The following is a 21,326-nucleotide window of genomic DNA, read 5'->3' on the forward strand; positions in this document are numbered from 1 at the left end:
CCCATGAAATTTTACTTCGCATGTACCTACGGCCAGTCGTATTGCTGTAGTCTATAGCTAACTTTGTGGTTAATATTCGTAGAATGATTTTTCTCCATATCAGCGACTCTATTAGGTAGTTACTTTAAGGTTATGATTAAGTTTATTTCATTATGATGAAGTACAGTCTTATTGTACAATGGTGAAGTTGTAATATTGTTGTAGGTCTCGGTTTGGAGTCCACTAAAGATTTCGCCAGAAGGGGAGCTCGAGTGGTGATGCTGTGTAGAGACATGGCCAAAGGAGAGAGAGTGAGGGCGGCTATCGCACAAGAAACTAGGAACGAAAATCTTACGGTATGTATAGGCCGATGATTTGCAACTATGTATTTATATGGAGCCCAATGGCATTGATGACGCACGTAAAGTAATGTGACATGCACTCGAGCATATTTCTTCATGGACCAAAATAATGGACTTTTCATAAATCCATCAAAAACCTTAATTGTACTTGTTTGTAGGAATTTTTTTTATCGGAAAGTGGATGTTCCCGGACTAACTCTTTTCAAAATAAATTGCACGAAAATTCCATTCATGATTTCGTCAAAAAATGAGGTATTATCATACATAAGCATTTAGGGTGGCACTATCAGGTTAACAAAGTTAGTAGTAAACCTTAAAGCAGTTTGCACTCACTTAAAAAAATGCAGAATGTTTTGCTAACATTAGTCCAGAGCTTATTTCTCCCACTCTTGATTATGCAGATGTATGTTCTTCTTCTTCTTTCCCACATCCGTTCCTTAGTGGAGCATGTGGACATCACCAGCTGCCTCCAGGAGACCCTATCGCCAGCTAGCACTCTCGCCTCATCCATGTCAATCCAGCGGCCCTTAGTTTCGCCGAATAAAGGCGAAAGATCGTCATTGACGGCTTTCCAGGACGTATCTTTTCTCCGAGCTTTCTTAAGCTCGGAGTTTTTTTGTATTTTTTTGTCAATAGACTATTAAACTAGGCCATTTTTTAAAAAAAATTTACAAATCGTATTATCAGAGCTATGATTTTTTTAAGTTTTGTATTTCTGAAATGACTCCGCATGTGACGTCAGGGGTTTTCCTCCGCTTATGCTCGGACAGTTCTGCCGATTGGTCCGTTCAATATCATTTTCATAAAATAAATGTAAATATTTAATTCTATCGAACACAATAAAAACAAGCTCATTTGAAAAATGTTTCTTTATTTTTAAATGAAAATGTGAATCTACTTTAAAAAACACCTCTTTAAATGTAATCTTTCCACGTTATTCCTAAGACTCTTTTTTAGGATCACATAATACCAAAAGCTTCTTGATTAACCTCTCCTTTATACCTGGGTGAAAAATTTCAAAATTTCAACGCTTATCAGTTCATGGTTTAACCTCTTCGTTCTAATTCTCAAGGCACTCTTTTAATACCCCTCCACAATTCCTCTTTCTTCTCTAACTCATTTAGTGTCCATGCGGCTCGACTGTGGAATCATCTCCCATCCACTATCAAAGATATAACTACATTATCTCTGTTTAAATCACGTCTGAAGAAACTTCTCCTTTCTCTTCCAATATCTACTCCTTTCTTCTTTTCTCTTTTGTCCTTTTTCCCATTGAGTAATAGTTTTGATTGAAGGTTATTTATAAAAAAATATGTTTATTTCTATTTTTTAAATCTTAAGCTTTTTAATCTTTATTTTCTATTACAATGAAAGCATCCACCCCTTTACCGAAACTGTTCATAAAGACTTGAGTCTTTCTTCAGTTTTGCATAATATATTTTTTTTTTATACTAATTAAGCGAAAATTTAATATTTCTTTACAATCAAACCGCGGAAATAACAAAACAAAGAAATTTAAAAGCTTTCATTGTACCCTTCACTGCAGTATTGTCAATTTGTGATCAATCAAATACACATGGTCAGCACAATAACTTTTTTTCAATTTCCCAGTATGACAGTGAAGGAATACAGTGTTAGTTCTAAATTGAGACCGCGGCCGCACGCTCCAGATCCCGCTTCGGAAAGTAAGAAGAACGTCGTTATACAAACAGATCAAACAACAACACAAAACCCAAATACATATAGAAAACATTAGAATAGTTTGCCCTATACAACATGCACTCAAACAACAGAAGTAAAACAATACGTATCTGTACCAAATCACAGAGGAACATCAAATTATCAAGACACTACACTGGCAAAATCCTAACACAGATCCTAACTTGATCCCTATCGAACTCAGGCGAAATTACTTCTCGTCATAATACTGAGTTCCTTGCCAAAACCATTATCCTAATACCAACAGTAGAAACCATTCTATGCAAAGACCCTAATCATCCTAACAATCTCTCAGACCTTAGAGCAGACGGAACGGGTCCTAGAGCATGGTCAGCGCGTGGTTCTCTTGAGTTAGTCTACTATTTAGATTTGTAATTTACCACTTCCCTTCAATGGGACAAGAACAACACAGACGGACAAGACATTTTCTATTGAATATGTTCTGTAACTTGAATTATAAAAATAAAACTATTATTTTATTGGTTGGTTGGAAGAAATTGCCATTTGACAACAAACTCGCCAATGTACAAATAACATTTTGCACAAAAAGTTAAATAAATAAAATTAAGTATTCTCATAGTTTTTAACGAAGAGTGGTAAAAAAATGTACTCTCAATAATCAATTTGTGATACTTTGGTACTACGCAATGAAGATAATCACATTGTACTGGTACTTTATTGTAAGTTCTCGTGTATCGTATAAGGAAAAATAGTTCTAATTATTTTACAAATACACAAATATTATTTTATGACTAACAAAAAGCTGTACTTTATAATTACGTCACAGAATAATTAAAATGATTTATTTTAACGAAATTATAATAACTCAAATATAATCCCTGGGCCCCGATTACAATAGGAAGTTGACAGAGTTTTCTTCAACTGTCTATAAGGTAAAATTCATTTTCTCTACACAAACGTTTATATTTATATTATTTTTTTCGAGGTTTCTGCACCTTCCTCCAAAAAGTCGACAGATGGGAGAGTTGAGGAAATATTGGTGTTCAAACAAAGACAGAATTGTGCATTAGGGTAGGCCGATATTTTTTTTCCGAATTTGGAAATGAAACGGGTCTAAAACGTTTTTTTTTATTACTTGGAATGTAAAAAATACAAAAAAAAATATTTGATACTATTTTGGACCCTCAACCAGAGCTTAAAGTTTTCGAAAAGGTAATTTTTTTGTGATAAATTTTGTGATGGCCGCCATTTTGTATTTAACTCTTAAAAGACTGTGGTAAATAATCCCTTTACGCGCGGTGATGTTACATCGTGTTACCACTAGTAAAAGACAGAATATTCTAAAGTTCAGACATTTGAAAAAAAAAAACATGAATACATACTGTTTGATAATTTCTTTTCCATAGTTTTTTGCGAATAAACATATAATTTAGCCCTGTTATAGCAAAATAAATTAAAAATCATAAATACGCCGCTCATTTTACGCGCGTGCGTCGTCCATCACTGTCGTTAACCGACTGAAGAAAGAATCTATTTTAGACAACACCCGCCGCAGAACCGCGTCTTTGTCTTCCTTGTCATGACTTCTATCTACGTGCTCTCTCTTGTATAAGGTATCTGAATAGACGTGTTGCTGAAATAACGGACATTAATTCTTCGCGTAGCAAGGATAAATATTTTTTGTATAAACATTTAGCATAGTTATACAAATTTTACTTTCTAAATCGGATGTGAAAATGTCCATTTGAAGATCGCAAAAAATACGAATTAATCATTTAAAAAAATAAGAGAGATGTATCAAGTCTTGTGTGTTAAGTAAGAAAATCAGTTCAATTAATTTTTATAATATGCATTAAACCTTATTAAATAAGCATCTAAGGACGTGAGTTGCACTTTGTTTTGTAATAAATAGGTAGCATTGCTTTAATGAGCCATTGTTTTCGTCAATGTTAGCCAGGCGTTCAACGGAATCAGTTCCGTAAAGTGTAAACTTTTAGCATTTCGGTAGTTTTAAAACGTGTTCGAGTTTTTTATGTGATTAAGTTATATCTTTACTAACAAAAAAAATATCATTACTGATAATTAACAAAATATTAAGACTTATACAGGGTGTTCTTTAAACCCTGCCACATCCGAAACCACGATGATCAGTATGAGCAAGAAGACATATTGGCACATTAAAATATTTTTTTAGAACGAATTAATTTTTTAAAAATAAAATATCAAAGAATCAAATGGTTGCTTACTTCTGCAGGGGTAAAACGAGGAAGGGGAAGGGGAGAGTCTGACACTGGGCCGCGCTCCCCTCACTTCTCCCCTGCAGAAGTAAGCAACAATATTTTTAAAAACATTTTATTTTTAAAATTTTTCTTTGTTCTAAATATTTTTTTAAATATGCTAAAATGTCTTCTTGCCCATATTGATCATCGTGGTTTCGGATGTGACAGAGTTTAAAGACATTGTAAAAGGAATATTTTTCAAACAATTTTCATGTTTAATGTTATCCAAAATGCAACTTTGTAGACACCCTTCACGTTGATGTCTAAAAAAATAAAAAAACTACATACATCATTGGCCCACTCTATTGTGCATGTTTCGCAATGTGTAAAGTGTTTCAGATCACAGAACGTAAGTACAATATTTCATTGGATGGGTTAGAGATAAATATAACGTACTACGAATACAAGATATAAAAATATAGAAAATGGATTTAGAATAATTAATTGTATTTTTAAAATCAATTGGTATATGTGGAGAAACGTTTTCATATACATGTGATATATTTAAAAAAGAAAATATAAAAAATGATGTCACTAGGAAAACGCGACATGTTTGGCATTGATAGTTGTGACGTCAAGATTCATGACGATGTTCTAAAGGTTCGGAACAAAGCTAAAAATGAACATGAATCGTGACGTATTAGGGGCGTGACCAATGCAATGACAATTTTTGCGGGAATCCAAAATTACAAACAACAAACAAACAAACAAACCATCCCGCCGTTTCCCCGTAGGCGTAGGCAGAGAGGATAGAACGCCATATCACTATGTCTTTGCATACAGACCTCGCTTCCTCTACATTCATACATCTTCTCATGCACGCACGCCGATTATTCCTACTCTTGACATGCCCATCTTCGAGTATTTGATGGATTTGGTCGTGCCATGTCTTTCTCGGTCTTTCTTTTTCTCTGCATTCATCAACATTCGCATCGTAGATTCTTTTAGCCGTTCTTTCGCTGTCCATTCGCTCTACATGTCCAAAAAGGCAGCACCCCTTGCTTGATTCTGTCGATAATGCATGTCTCAGCCTTACACAGTTCACGGATCTCGACATTTGTGCACCTATCATTCATCGTTTTACCACACATTCGCCTGAGGGATCGCATTTCTACAGCATTTAAACTACTTTCCTCATTATTTTTCCAATTCCATTCTTCGCTCCCATACATTAGAGTTGGCACTACAACTCCATTGTGAACTGCTAGTTTTGCCTCCTGCGATAAACATTTGTTTGCCAAAGTAGACTTTAGTGCACCGTTCACCCTGTTTCCGGCACTCACACTCCTTTCAATATCTTTCTCAGTCTTTCCATCCCTAGTAAACATACTTCCCAGATACACAAATTCTTCTACCTGATTCAGAATATCTCCGTTCACACTGATCTCACCTTTAGTTGTATTTTCGTCCCTTTCTAATAGTTTTTTTTTACTGGAGAGTATTTCATATACCCTTTTTTTACTTTAAAGATGTAAAAAAAGTTACATTTTCCCCTTACACGGTACAAACATAATTTATTATTTGATACAAATATACACCTTTGCGTACAGAAAATTTGTGTTAACTAAGCATTGTTATCGCAGCCTCGGATACGGAATCCAACTAGGAAATAAGTGTTTAAAAAAATATTATGTAGATACTTTTTGCATTATTCAATTAAGCCATTTTTTTCATATTATTGACGCTCTTATATTTTTCAAAGACTCTTTAAGTACCTACTGTACGTTTTTGCTTCACCTACGTCAGTACCTGAAGGTTTCTTTTCTTTTTATCATCTCGTGCCTTATCAGGGCCGCGATTATAAAGGCTATCATCGTCGGTACATGCCGAGACAGTATACTTAACTTCTGTACTATCTATATCTACCTCGATATGTTCTACCGATTTGTCATCTCGACATCATAGAATCGAATCCAACCAATCAATGACCTCGAATTTAGTCCGCGTTCGTTACTTAATTAAAAGAGTTCTCATTTACATTTTAAAAAGGCTTCTGTGATAAAAAGTGCTCACTTCAAAGTGATTATAAACTCCAAGACAATTACCAAGACGGTATGCTTAACTTTCGTCTGTATTTATCTACTGAGTGATTAAAGAGCCGGCTCTTTTAACGTATCGGTACGAGTACGTACACTCCGGAAGATAATAAAACAGATGGAAAAAAATATTTTAAAAAGTAATTTTTTTAAGCTGGCAACATTTTTACGACTAGATGCTCTTATATGAGGGTACTATTTACAAACCTGGCAAAATCCATCTTTTTTTATTTTGAGCAAATAACAAAAAACTGATACAATACTTAACTTCAACTTTTTTTTCAAACTTCATTTTTTTATTATAATCAGTAAATATTTTATACGTAAGCAGTGATGACATAAGCATGATTATGCCAAGAAACAGTAGTGTAAAAAAAATCTATTTTATACATTCCAACTTTACAAACTCAAGTAGAGGTTGCCATGTTTGCAACAAACCCGATAATTTAAAAGTCAAGTTCTTACAAATAAAGCCGTATTTTTCACTGACAATGTAATAATTATTGTAAAAAATTGTATTCTGAATAAGTTTCAATTAATATCTCACTTTTTTTAGATTTCGGATTTTGCCGGGTTTGCAAGTAGTACCCTCATATGTTAATAGGGCAGAATATAGCCACATTACCTGTGCATCTAGGCGTTTTTTTCCAAAACAGACAGTTATGTCAGAATTTAATTCGACTTCAAAATTTACTTATTTTTTTCTCATATTTTGAATGAACTTTTAAAAAATAAAATGCCCTACCGCAGAACGATCAAAAATTTAAATAGATCGTCATTAAAGGAAACTTTGCTCGGTGCAACAAAATTTTTGTCACATCCGCACATATGCGTACCGAGAGGCCTAGACCCATCGGCGTCGGTAGGTACATACCGTGTACCTACCTCAAAACTTGAAAGTGGGGGGATCGGTAGTGAATCTTTGTAATCGCTCGGGAGAAATTTATCTTCAACTCTGACGTCATACTGAAGCCATGTTATTTTAGTGCGTAGATATGTGTACCGTGACGTACGCTTCCCCTTGTTACATACCGATGTACTAACCAAAAACTTGAAGGTCGGTAGTGTATCTTCGTAATCGCTTGATGTTCTACGCCCAGAACTTCCCGCTTTCTCTCGATTTTCCCCGTCATAATTAGTTATCAAAAGCGCATATTTGCTTCTGCGCAAGATGTGGCCCAGATGTGCGAGTTTTCTCTGCTTTATTGACGACAGTGGTTCTCTCTCGGCACTGGCTCGTCTCAGCGCCTCCGCGTTGGTCACTAAATGGCCCCTTTCACACATGCCATGCCAATCCACCTGGCCCGATAATTTTTACCGGGTACATCCTACAAAAAGTGACACATTTTGTATGCGTTTGTAGGATGTACCCGGTAAAATTACTGAGCCGGGTGGATCGGCGTGTCATGTATGAAAAGGGCCAATCTGTTCACGGAATTCCCAGGATTCTCAATTCTTGTACGGCATTAAAATTATCAAATTGGAGAATTGAAGAAATGTGAATGCTCAAATATTAACCTTGTAAATACCTAGACTTTCTAATTCCCTTCTCCTGCATCGATAATACTATTAACATCCCTCTTTTATAGATTAGGCAAATATTGGACGAATTATAACCCTATTAGCCTACTGTTATTCTTCACTTTGTCCCTTTATGTAAACGATGAATGTGACGCGTAATTAATATATGAATCATGTTACAATTGCATTTATATATTTCGATAAGAAATTCTTAAAAATAGAAATATTGTATAATAATACATTTATGTTCATGTAATTTTTTTCATAATATTTCAATCATGTTTTAAAATTAAAAGGAACAGCAAGCTATTATAATATTATTGATATATTTTCGACAACAATTATCTAAAGTTATAAAACTATAAAGCTTCATTAATTATATCACAATACATACTTGTATGTCAATAAATACTTACTTTGTTATATTTTTTCCGAAATTCAAATATAAATACCTAAATTCCCCATTTCCTATTAGACACTTAGCCTCGCCCTTAACCATTGGTTTTTCCCTCAATTATGATTTATGTACATGCTATAGTTCATAAGATTATATTTATTTTCTTAAACTACCTTAAATGATATAACTTTATAAGGACATTCAATCCATCTTATCTTCACATTCGTTTGAAAATGCCCTAACTAGGCGAAACAATTGTCACGAAATTTTTGTTTTTATATTTGTAAAAATAAAATAAAATGTTCAGTAGACTCAAATCAGTGTTTGATTTCTAATATTATAAGTTTAAAAAAAATCATTTCTTAAGTACCTTAAATTATATAAATATATAAGGACATTCAATCCATTTAATCTTCACATTCGTTTGAAAATGCCCTAACAAGGCAAAACAATTGTCACGAAATTTTTATTTTTATATTTTTTATATTTGTAAAAATAAAATAAAAATAAAATATTATAAGTTTAAATATGGAGTTCTACATAATTAACACCAAATCAATTAACATTTCTATGGCATTATATTATATATGGCATTCTGTTGAGGGGTAAAGCGGTGGATACACATATAAGCACGTTTCCTAGGACGGCGGTGCCCGTATTTTAACGGCCGTCGTGAACGGTGGTGCGGTGGACAGCCGTCGTAACGGTGACTAGAGAGTGGTTTCCTAAGAAAACGGTGTTATCAACACCATCAGAAATTCCTAAAAAATACGTAATTTTATATCCATTCTGATAAAAGTATTGAAATTTATAAATATACGGGCGGTAGGTATTACAAATACTTCAAACAGTGTACATTATAATATAAACATAATTTTATATTACATAATGCTATTTTAAGTTTGCCTACTTTAAAAGGCATCAAGTTCTAGACGTCCTAAAATTTAGTTGGTAGTTTATGTCAGAACTACGAGATGCGAACCTGACTTGTGAGGATACACAGGAGCTGGCAGCCGACCGAGATGCCCGAAGAATATTTGTGAACGCCATATTATGCTCCAACTAGGTTGCGGACATGGAATGATGACGATGATGATTACTTTAGATTGGTCAACTATCAAATAATTAGTAAAAAGTTGGTGCAAATACCGCTCTTCCGCTATTTTGATAAAATGTATTTGATGTTCAAACGTGTATCTTGGGAAGCATTGGTCCGATGAAAATAAAAATGTAACCCTATTTTTAAGTAAATTTGATTTTTTGACTTTAGATATTTTTTTTCTATAAAATCTATAGGGACGCAATTGTACTCAAAAAACTTTTTTTTCTTCAAAATGACGGCATTAGCGGTGGTCTTTCAAGGTCACAAACTTGAGGTTTTACTAAGGGCCCTATGTCTGCTGATCCAGTTAAGTTTCAAAACATTATAACCTTTTTTATTTAAAAAAGTTTAAAAAGTACACATCGAATGATCTTGAGCGTCTCGTGCTTATAATAAATCTCGACAACCACCGATGGATCTCTAAACCTGGTTTTCACTGGCATGTAACGCGTCCTAAAACAAAGCTACTCTTTTTTGTTATAATCTTCGAAAAGTCAAAATTAGTACGTCATATTAGTTTTTTTTTCCGAAAAATACCAAAATCTTGTAAAATTACCATAAAATACCTAGGTAATTTTACCGCCTTGCATCTCTACTTATGACCACTATGTCATCTGAGGTGACTCATTTTTATTGAAATATATAGTTTATTAGTTAAATAAAATAGGAAAAAAATGTAAAACAATGATGATTAGTATGAACATATTAAAATTGTATAATTTCTTTTAATTAGTAGGTACACAAAAATTACACTTTGACACAAAAATACATAGTGAAAGAGTACAAATATAAAACTAAACGGACAAAAAAACAACGGTTTATTAAAAATCTACCGTAGGTGTTGTCATTTTACATAAATAAAAATGTCACCCCTTAATATTTACAAAACTCTATATTTTCAAAGAAAAATATTAAAAACTATTAGTTGCATTTTAAATAAAAAATTAAACACATAACAAACTCTTTTGACAAAATAGACTTCTTCTTACGAGGCAAATTCCTAAGGCTTGAAATTAAGGGATCTGAAGTAAGAAGAAGGCTATGTAGGAGATCGGTATTAGAAAAAGTTTGTGACATTTTTAGTGTGCTATCGCGCCTATAAAGCTTAATATTTTTGTTGTCTGATTCTGCTGCTTCCTCAGATAACTCTCCAATAGACAATAATGCATGCTTAATCACCTCAGACCTATGAATAGGTATTTTATGGACAGAAGATGGCAAATAGTACCATAGATAGTTGTTGAGCAGTTTGTAACATGTAATCCCTATACTTAACTTTATTTATATTATATCCTGATGACAAACACTTGTCTATCAGATCCTTATTGAGCCGTAATTACATAACAAGTCAGAGCACTTAATACTTTCTAAAACTTCTTTTTGAGATTCACGTATACGGTTTGTGGTGTGATCTAACAAAGATTGCAATTCTATTTCGGCAGACGATTCTGTGATTTTTTTTCCCGATGTATACACCGCTTTTTTGCATTTAATACATTCCGGTAAGATGGAAGAGTATAAGCAGCTCTTTTGAAATGCACAAATTGTTTTATTAATAAATACTGATGTTTAGTTAACTTTGCTTATACAATGAGAGATACTACTTCGTCGGTACTGACTTGTAAAAAAGATGTATTAGATTGATCGGAGTACTTTAATAAATTATTTACGGCAGAATCGTCTACTATTGATAAAATTGCTAACCTTCTACATTTTGATCGTTTGCTACAGTCCGCGAAATTCTTCATGTGTCGATCATTTTAAAATGGCATCTCTTGTAGCTGCTCCTGGACTTCCTGTACGTTGCGTGGAACCAAAAAGGTCGCATTCTTCTGTCACATTCTACCAATCAGAATATTTACCGACCATTTTTGTCATCCAATACTTGTTTTTTTTTTGTATATTTAATCAATAGGATTTTTTAAGTTATTTGTGTCGATATTTTCGACATCGGGTATTTGTTTGGCAAACACATGTAAAGTATGGCGTTTTTTTTTCCACATTCCTTTATTTTTAGCAAGCCAAATGTCAAACAAAAAGCATTTGCGCAAATAAACACTTGTTAAGATATCCTAAAAAAAAAATACAAAAAAGTCAGGCATGTAATTTTCCCTAAATATTTTATTCGTGTGCAATGTACGGAGTGTACGGCTCATACTAAGCCCCGGAGCAGAGTTGTGCAGACAAATATATATATTTCATAAAAACAATGTTCTTGTGAACATTATGTAATAAATAAGGTTGGGGGCAGAGCGGGGTAAATAGTTAAACTTTTAATGGAAACAAAAAAAAAAATTTAATTTTAACAAAATTTGTGCATTATGTACCAGGGGCACTATTCAAAAACTGCTATTCACTTACACTTCAAAGTATATAAAAGTAATCAAACATACTTTTAACTTGAATTTCCATTACATAAAAACACACATCAATGACTAATTCTGAGAAATATAGAACAGTTAACACGGTGACTAATAAACGCACCGATTACAGTAATTAGCATTTCCTTGGATAAACTCACTTTCGATGCTAAAATACAGATGAACCCTTTAGAAATCCTAAGTTGTTTTTATACTATCAGTAAATTTGGCTTTTAGTCACTAATTACCAGCAGTGACACATCATAATTTGGAGATGAATATTGGAAGGCTGTGACCTACGGCGGGACCACCGTGCAGTGTAAAGAGCTTAATCTATTTCTAAATTGTATTTTTTTATCATTGGATTTTCAATAAATATTATTTTTGTAAAAATTCTTAACTCTTGTGTGGCTGTGATGTCACACTAGTCGACATAGGACACAAGACTTGATATATCTCTCTTATTTTTTTTATTAATGAATTTGTATTTTTTGTAACCTTCAAATGTACATTTTCAAACCCGTTTTGGAAAGTAAAATGTGTATAACTTTGCTAAATGTTAATACAAAAAATATTTATCGTTGCTACGCGAAGAATGAATGTCCGCTAATTCAGCAACACATCTATACATTATACAAGAGAGAGCACGAAGATAGAAGTCATAACAAGGAAGATAGAGACGCTGTTCTGCGGCGGGTGTTGTTTAAAACAGATCCAGTCTTCAGTCGGTTGATGACAGTGATGAAGGACACACGTGCGTAACATGAGCGGCGAATTTGCGATTTTTAATTTATTTTACTATAACAGGGCTAAATTATATGTTTATTCGCATAAATTATGGAAAAGGAATTATTAAACATAAAATTTTCATGTTACATTTTTTTTCAAATGTCTGAACTTTAGAATATTCCGTCTTTTACTTGTGGTAAAACGATGTTACATCACCGCGCGCAAAGGGATTATTTACCACAGTATTTTAAGAGTTGAATTATTCCACGAATTTTACGGAGTTTTACTAATCAATATTTCATTATGTTATAATATTTCAGCTTAAGCAGATTGACTTTGCATCTCTAGCAAGTGTTAGGAAATGTGCAAAAGAGATTTTGGAAGAAGAAACGAGAATAGACATTCTTCTCAACAACGCTGGAGTTGGGGGTGTGCCCAGCAAGATTACTGATGATGACATTGAAATTCTCATGCAGTCAAATCACTTTGGACCATTCCTTTTCACAAACATATTACTCGGTGAGTTGATTTTTTTTTGCTAATTGGAAATAATACGACGCACTATGGAAAATAAAGGTCGGTTTCGGATCAAAAGTCAACTACTCTTTTATTTTTAGAGGTATATTAAAAAAAGGAATATATTTTATATTGTCTTAAAGGCTTTAAATAAAATAAATTTTACTATGGTATTATTATTTTCATACAGTAAAATATTAAAAACAATATTAAAAACATAAAAAATTGCGTTCATTTGATTATATTATGTATGGTTTTTCTACTTTTTAATTATAAATGGTATATTCTCTAATTTATAGCTCTTCAATTTTTATTATTATCAATATATTTTCAAATTTATATTTATGCTTCAATTTTTATTATTATCGGTATGTTTTCAATTTTACATTCATGTTATATTTTATAGTTAATAATGGTATATTTTCTAATTTATATTTATGATTCAATTTTTATTATTATTACCTACACGTTTTCTAATTTAAATTTATTTAAAAAAATTTTAATGTTTTTATTTTTATTTGAATTTATTGAGCATCATTTAATGAAATAAAAAAACACATGTAAAAAAGCAAGTCCTTCCTAAACACAAAATTTCCTAGCTAGTCGGGACCTGAAACAAAGAAACTCTGTACAGTTTAAAACTGTGAAATACATAAATAAATAAATACAAACAAATTATTAAAATATCGACGGGTTCTTATTATTATTATTAAATGACAAATACCTATCAAAAATATCAATAAATCATTTAATAATGAATAACATACTAATTCGAACATATTTTTCATGAATTATATAATTCGAAACCGCCATAGATAGCGGCTTTTGGTTTTCTGACTTTTATCACATTTTCATAATAACTTCGTGATAGCCAAATTTTGGCAGCCACTTTTTATTAATGTTTTTTTTAATGCCTAGACTAAAAAACAACATTCAATATAAAGCATGGGGACACGTTAATAAACGTCGAAAGTATCGATGAACTTTTTTTATTTTTTATAATAATTTGTTGTATAATCATTTCAATGTATATATAAATAAAAAATTTAAAACGTTTTAGTTTTTTTATCATGTTTAAAAGATAACCTTTTCAGATGCATATAATATTTTTTATCTATTCCTTCAAAGTTAAATTAGAAATTAACTTTTACGTTTGTGAAAGCAAATTATTCTACCAAATCCTTAAAGGAACACTCTCACACTACCAGAAGTCAAACTAGGGGATAAGTCATGGGGTCACAAACTCTGAATTCGGGCAAAAAAAATTCAGGTTTTTGGGCCCTAAAGTATTCAATACATTGCAAAACCATGACCCGGATTCAATTTAATAAATTTGTAAAAAAATGGTTCCTGAATTAAGATCGAGAAAAATCGGAAAATTTACTTAAAATACATTCTTAAATAATAAATTAATATTTTATAACTGTATAGTAAATATAAATAAACTATTGTTTATTTTTGAATAAAAATGTCTGCCTTAAAACAGATTGTACCTAGTTAGGCAGACAAGACATGATTCAAATAAATTTATTACCTAAGCGTGTATGTAGTAGATAAAGTAATTGTTATTTTTGTTTTTTTTTTTTAAGTGTTGTAAAAGTGGATGAATCTCACCCACGTGATAAAGGTTTCAGCTCTTTTACTTCACAAAAGTCAACAGATGGAAAAGTTGACGAAATGTGGATGTTCAAACATGGACCGAATCGTGAATGTTACAGTGTGTAAAGTGGCCACTTAAACCAGCTAATGACAAGTCATAAGCCCTGTAAATGCCTAGACTTCCATATTCCCTTCTCAATATTGTTTACCCTATCTATTGCAATAAATTTAAATAACGTTAGTTTATTTATGTCATACTTTTGTACAGTATATATGCACATTGGCGGGCTTATTGGTTGGTTAAGATTTATACTTACCGATATTTTGACAGTTGTTTGTTAGTTGGCATACAGTGCTTGTGTCATTGACGTATTAATACATAGACATGCCCCACAGAGAAAAATATTTTTTAAAGACACGAAAACAAACCATAATTAGTAAATAGGTGCCAAGGTTTTCACGGTCACTGTTATCAATATTATTCTTTTTTGGGTCATTCCGTGTGTGTTGGATTTATTATATCCCTTCTCAAAAATGTTGTTCCTCTCTGTTGAAATAAATTTAAACTCAATTTCACCCCTAGGGAGCCATCAGAATACAAATTTACTGCAACAGAGGAAAACATTTTTAGTTTTCAGATGTTGTCTAGTGAAATGTTTCGGCCAGATGACTCTAACCCACAACAATAAAGGTTTCAACTATTTTTCTTTACGAAAGCGACAGATGGAAGAGTCGAGGAAATGTGGATGTTAAAACATTTTTTATCACTTAAAAAAAAAACCTCCTCTTTCACAGTAGAAGCTGCTCGATTATAGAATAATCTACCCACTAATGTCACGTATGAAATGTCACATCCTAAATATTTCAGTTTTTCATTTTTCCTCCCTTTTTCTTTCCTTTTTTACCCTCTCATCTCTTCATAGTATAGTGTAGATATTTAGTCAATTTTTATTTCTTAAAAAGTATATATGAGGCCCTCCAAAGATGGCCATACAATCCCATACCTATGTATTTTGGAGAAAATGTCCAAAATATGTTATTGCACTTTTTCAATTAAATAAAATATTTTTTATATGATAATATTTGGTGTCACTATACTTTGTAAAATTATCCGAAAGGTTAACATAACAAGAAACGCTATTATTTTTTAAATATTAAATATGCAGTTGGCCGCTTTTGATACTATTTTTGTCGTTTGGCCATCTTTGATACTGAGGGCCTCATAATGTATATAAATGTTTTGTTTTATAATTATAGTCCTTAAAATGTAACATGATTAGAATGACAGTTGTCAGAAAAAGTGACGACATAACTTTGTAGTAACGTCAAAGGAGTTATTTATATTGAACGAAACACACGAAAAATCATTTGTATCTGGCGTGTTAATTTATTTTTTTAATACAATGCTTGAAACATGAATCAACATTAATATGTAAAATCAGCTTCAAAACTAAAATAAACCTAATTATTAATGACGTTCTTACAAGGTTACATCATTTTGCAAAAACGTTAGAGATGGGACAAATTGATCAATGTAAATTGATCGAATGAAACAAGAATTCATTTGATGTTGTTCATGAAAAAATATAAATGTCTCATTTTTTGGTGAATAATTGTGTTAAACACACTATAATAGGCTTGTTTTTGCAAAATTTTCAGAAACAGAGTTTCATGATTGCCATGAAATAACTGATAAAACCGATTTGATCAGTGATCAGTAATTTCCCATCACTAATGAAATTAGTTTGACAGCTGTCATTCTAATCAAGCTATGTTTTAAGGACTATTATAGCTACAATATGTTTATATACCCATTTTTTTTAATTTCACGGTTTGGGTGGGGCGGAACAAAATATGCCCTCCCTTATACATATATATGCAAACGGTATGTATACTTTATTTTATTAACATATACGGAAAAATTGCCCTTTACAAAACATATAATATAAACATATTTGGTTGAATTATTTAAAAACAAACATACATTTCTAAGATTAAAAAAACATAATTAAACCTTTAAATTAAATAACACATTGTAGAAGTTAAAAACAATTAAAAATAAATGTACAAATTAAATTAAATAATGAAACAATTTAAATAACAGGAAAATCACTAAGCACTGTTTCATATAACAGTTTTACTAAATGCTTAATTACCATTCATCATCTCTGAAAATGTTCAATAGGTTTGACGTATAAGAACAATATCCTTGACTAAATATATCCGATACGTGGGAATAACTATTGCAGAGTTCCTGGAGTCTATTTAATACAGCATTACAAGTATACACTGTCCGTGAATTGTTGCTACAAAACGATGGTACCTGTCTAGTAATTCTTTTAGGCACCCAGAAGTTGATGAGAGATAACAGTTCTGGGCAATCAGATATTGAATTTACAATTTTAAATAAGTTCAATAAGTTTTCTTCGATCGTTAAGTTTAATGTTTATAAGTAAAATTTGATGTTTTTAATAAACTTCATAATTCAAAAACTCGTGACTAATTCCAAGTTTAAAATTTACATACTTTAAGAATCGTTTTGGACTCTTTCTATAGAATTTTGGTGACAATTGTAGTAAGGAGTCCATATTATAATAGAGTTGTACTCTAACTGGCTTTTCACTAACGAAGTATACATCAACTTCAAAGTGCCTATGTTTTTTAATTTCTTAGTCACACGTAACACGAAGCCCAACATTTTCAGTGATATAATGGTTGTATTGTTTATGTGACAAATGAAGGATAATTTTTGATCGAAAACGACACCCATGTCGCGGACCTTAGAACTTAAGACTTATTATATATTATCCATCAGATAATAAAATATTATTAGATTTTTTATTCTAAAAACTCTCATTATCTGGCATTTTTAAATATTTAGTTGTAGTTTTTTAGCGGAGCACCAATTGGACATTTTATCTTAATTACGTTGCAGAGTAACACAATCATTTACAGTATTAATAACTTTAAAAATCTCCATGTCATCGGCAAACAGCAATATCTCCACATTATCAAATACATCCATAACATCATTAACAAAGATGATGAACAGTATTGGGCCCAAATGGGAACCCTGTGGTACACCACCAGTAGCACAGAAAGATTAAGATAAAGTGTTGCAAATTTTTACCGTATACAAAGTGTTTAAATAAATCAATAAACATATATAGAGTGGTGAATGTTACACAGCGTGTAAATTGGCCACTAAAGCCAGCCAATTACAGGTCAAAAGTCATGTAAATGCGTAGACTTTCATGTTTTTTTCTCAAAAATGTTTTCCCTCTCTGTTGCAGTAAATTGCGAGTTAATTTTTTTTATGTTTCTAGGACGATTAAAGGAATCTGCTCCAAGTCGGATAGTAAATGTTTCTTCTGTTGCTCACAAATTTGCGAAATTAAACTTAGACCGTCCGGATAGAAGTCAAACAAGCTGGCAATCTATTGTTTACTCTAATTCCAAGCTCGCCAATATTTACTTCACAATCGAGTTAGCAGATAAACTCAGAGGAGCAGGTAAGATAGTCTGTCTAATCGTTGATAATGCCATCGAATAGCTGTTATGAATTAAAGTTTAGTGTGATTGATTTATTTTTTACACATAAAACGGTTTTAGACTTCTTAATATTTGATTTCATAAGTTTTAAATATTAAAAAAAAAAAACATTTACAAAAGTAATACAGGTTAGTACAAACATTGGAATAATTTTTAAATCAACAACACGATATGTATGTTTATTTTCAAAGACAGGTGGTTGCGCGAGTGGTTGGTGGTATTGAGTGGATTGTGGCTGGATAGACCGCCAGTTGATGAAGATCCACCAGCCTACCCATCTTGACGAAAGACGTGATTTATTAATAGCCTACTTTTTCATTATTTCAGGAGTGACAGCAAATAGTTTACACCCTGGATATGTTTTGACAGATGTCGTAAGAGAAGCTCCTTCAATCAATCAGTTTCTGTTTAAAAATATTGGGAAGATATATGCGAAGGTAAATAACAAGTTTTTTGTCGAGTGACCATAATAAACCGTAATATGGTGTTAATTTTATTTTTTAAATATCAGAATAACTCAAAAATACCCATTGAATGAAGGCTGCTTCCCAGCCAATAAAGCATTTTCATATTATTTATGTATGTATATACTTAATGTTAGTAAATATTAATATTTAACCGTTATCGACTTTTTATGTCTATTGGTTTCGAGAAGTACACGTCTTTTCGTCATGACACTTTTTACTTTTACCGTCATAGTATTTTTTTTTTAAATACATAAATTGCATGCAGCGTTAAAGGGGATGTAAACACCACCATATCTGAGCATGCACTAAAATTAGGTTAATGATTTTAAGCGATATGTTGGAGAATGTGTGGGGGGGGGGGCTAGGAAGGAAAGGGGCTAAAAGGTTGAAAGTTACACGACTGGTTCATTATTAAATAAAAAAGTTTTCCATTTTGAAAAGATATTTGATTATTTATTAGGGGAATATTACTTTTTAAAGTTTTTTTTATGAAACGCCTCCGTAGCTGTTTGTAGCTAACTTTGTGGTTAATAATCGAATGAATTTTAAGGGCGGCTTTATTAGCTTGTGGTATTATTACTCTAAAAATCTACAGATCTACCGAATCCGACTGAAATTCTTTCGATTTTTAAACATTTCTTTGTATAAAAAAGGTATTGAAGATAAGGAAATGGTTTTACACATGAAATTTTTAAACAATTGAATAGTGCCCACGTAGAAGTGGCGTATATATAATATAATGTATTTATTAAAAATATCATTTTCAGAATGCATGGGAAGGAGCACAGACCCAGATCTTCCTGTGCGTATCACGTTCTGTAGACAATGTCACAGGAGAGTACTTCTCCGACTGTAAGTCGGTGTCTACCTCTTCAGCCGCCAGGGATAGAAAAAAGTCCGCTAAACTCTGGGAATTTAGTGAGCGAGCGGTCAAGCTACAGGCGAGCGAGCGGCACTACTAAAATGCGGTGATTTTTGGACATCAGTACACGAGCTGTCAAGCTATAAGCCAAGACAAGAGGTCAAGATACAACACAGCGAGAGGCACACTGAAATACGGCAACTTTGGGACATCAGAGCGCAAGCTGTATAACTTCAAACCTAAGCACTACAATACTAGACATCTTTGGGACCATAGCGAGCGAGCTGTCAAGCTATAAGCCAAGGCACTACAATACTAGACAACCATGGGACATTAGCGAGCGAGCGGTCAAGATACAACACAGCGAGAGGCACACTGAAATACGGCAACTTTGGGACATCAGAGCGCAAGCTGAATAACTTCAAAGCGAGCTGTCGAGCTACAAACCAGGGAGAGGCATTACTAGTCTCAATGTTTTTCCCGCACTACCTTATTAATAACAAGATTTAAGTTTGTCCAAATTTTTGTAGACAAAAGACTGGATTTCACCCCAGGGGAGTCAATAAGATTAACAAATTGTAACAGGGATGGAGAATAAATTAAATAAGGGATATGGAAGTCTAGGCATTTACAGGGCTTATGTCTTGTCATTGGCTGGTTTAAGTAGCCACTTTACACACTGTGTAACATTCGCCATTTTGCCTATGTTTGATTATCCGTATTTCTTCAATTCTTCCATTTGTTGATTTTAATGAAGGTAAAGAGCTGAAACCTTTTGTTATGAGATGTTCATCTGACTGAAAACACTGACAAACTAAAATATTGTAAAAAAACCAACTGGTTCAAGAAGAAGTTTAAAAATTGCAAAATTGTTTTCAGGCGTTGCCTAGTTTGTGAAATAATTCAGTCAGGTGAATATCTCCACAACAACAAAGGTTTAGACGAGGGCACTTAGACAGAAATAATCAGGAAGACAGAAATAACTATTTTTGTCTTTGCTTCTCCCTTCCACAAGGACTCAAAATTGTAGAATTATAAAACACAACAAGTTGAAATAGATAACATTACTAACGAAGAAAAAAACATTGATTTTGGTGTACCGCAAGGCAGTATTTTGGGACCGATTTGTTTTTTTTAAAATATATTAATGATCTATGTCTGACACACTTAATAAATTGTGAAATAATTGCATTTGCAGATGACACTGTTCTAATTTCTACCAGTGACAAATAGGATGAAACTTATTCTGCGGCTCAAAAAGGTGTCAATATAATAAATATATGGCTGGATAACAATTCCTTAACTTTAAATATTGACAAAACAAAATACATGACATTTAGCAACACCACAATGGGACAGCCTAACCAAAACTTTCAATTAAAAATATGCTCTGAAATACTTTAATCGGTACGCCATATAAAACTATTGATAAATATTTTATATCGACAGAACACATAAAATATATAACACAAAAAATTAAAAAACTTTCCCATATCTTTAAGTCGATACGTAACATCTTATCCCTAATTAAACTCAAACTAATATATTATATTTTATGTAACTCAATTCTGACTTATGGCGCAATTGGATGAGGAGGCAGTAATAAATCAATATTAAAACCTCTCGAATCTGCTCGAAAATCGATTATTAAAATAATTTTAAAAAAGCCCTTCAGGTACCCCAGCGTCAAGTTGTTTGCGGAATCCAAGATCTTAGATATAAGGCAATTGTACATCTCAAGAATTATAATGTTTGTTAATGCAAATTATTCTACCAAATCTCAAAAGAAACACTCCCACACTACCAAAAGTCAAACCAGAGGATGAGTCATGAGGTCTACCACAAACTTTGAATTTGGGCAAAAAAAAATCCAGGTTTCTAGGCC

At 32.4% G+C, this 21,326-nt stretch overlaps 1 protein-coding gene across 1 annotated transcript; it reads left to right on the forward strand.

The window, feature by feature from the left end:
* Positions 1–242: 242 nt before the first annotated feature.
* LOC148274877 (retinol dehydrogenase 14-like) lies at positions 243–19,621 on the forward strand. The gene is made up of 5 exons (XM_088236481.1): positions 243–335; positions 12,766–12,964; positions 17,887–18,072; positions 18,440–18,549; positions 19,347–19,621. The coding sequence occupies exons 1-5, from the start codon at positions 258–260 to the stop codon at positions 19,539–19,541; spliced, it is 768 nt and encodes a 255-aa protein (XP_088092607.1). The 5' UTR covers positions 243–257; the 3' UTR covers positions 19,542–19,621.
* The last annotated feature ends 1,705 nt before the right edge of the window (positions 19,622–21,326 follow it).

This window comes from Micrasema longulum, unplaced genomic scaffold (genome assembly GCF_059751315.1).
Source record: "Micrasema longulum isolate JH-2025_06_02 unplaced genomic scaffold, ASM5975131v1 h1tg001562l, whole genome shotgun sequence".
Taxonomy (NCBI): domain Eukaryota; kingdom Metazoa; phylum Arthropoda; class Insecta; order Trichoptera; family Brachycentridae; genus Micrasema; species Micrasema longulum.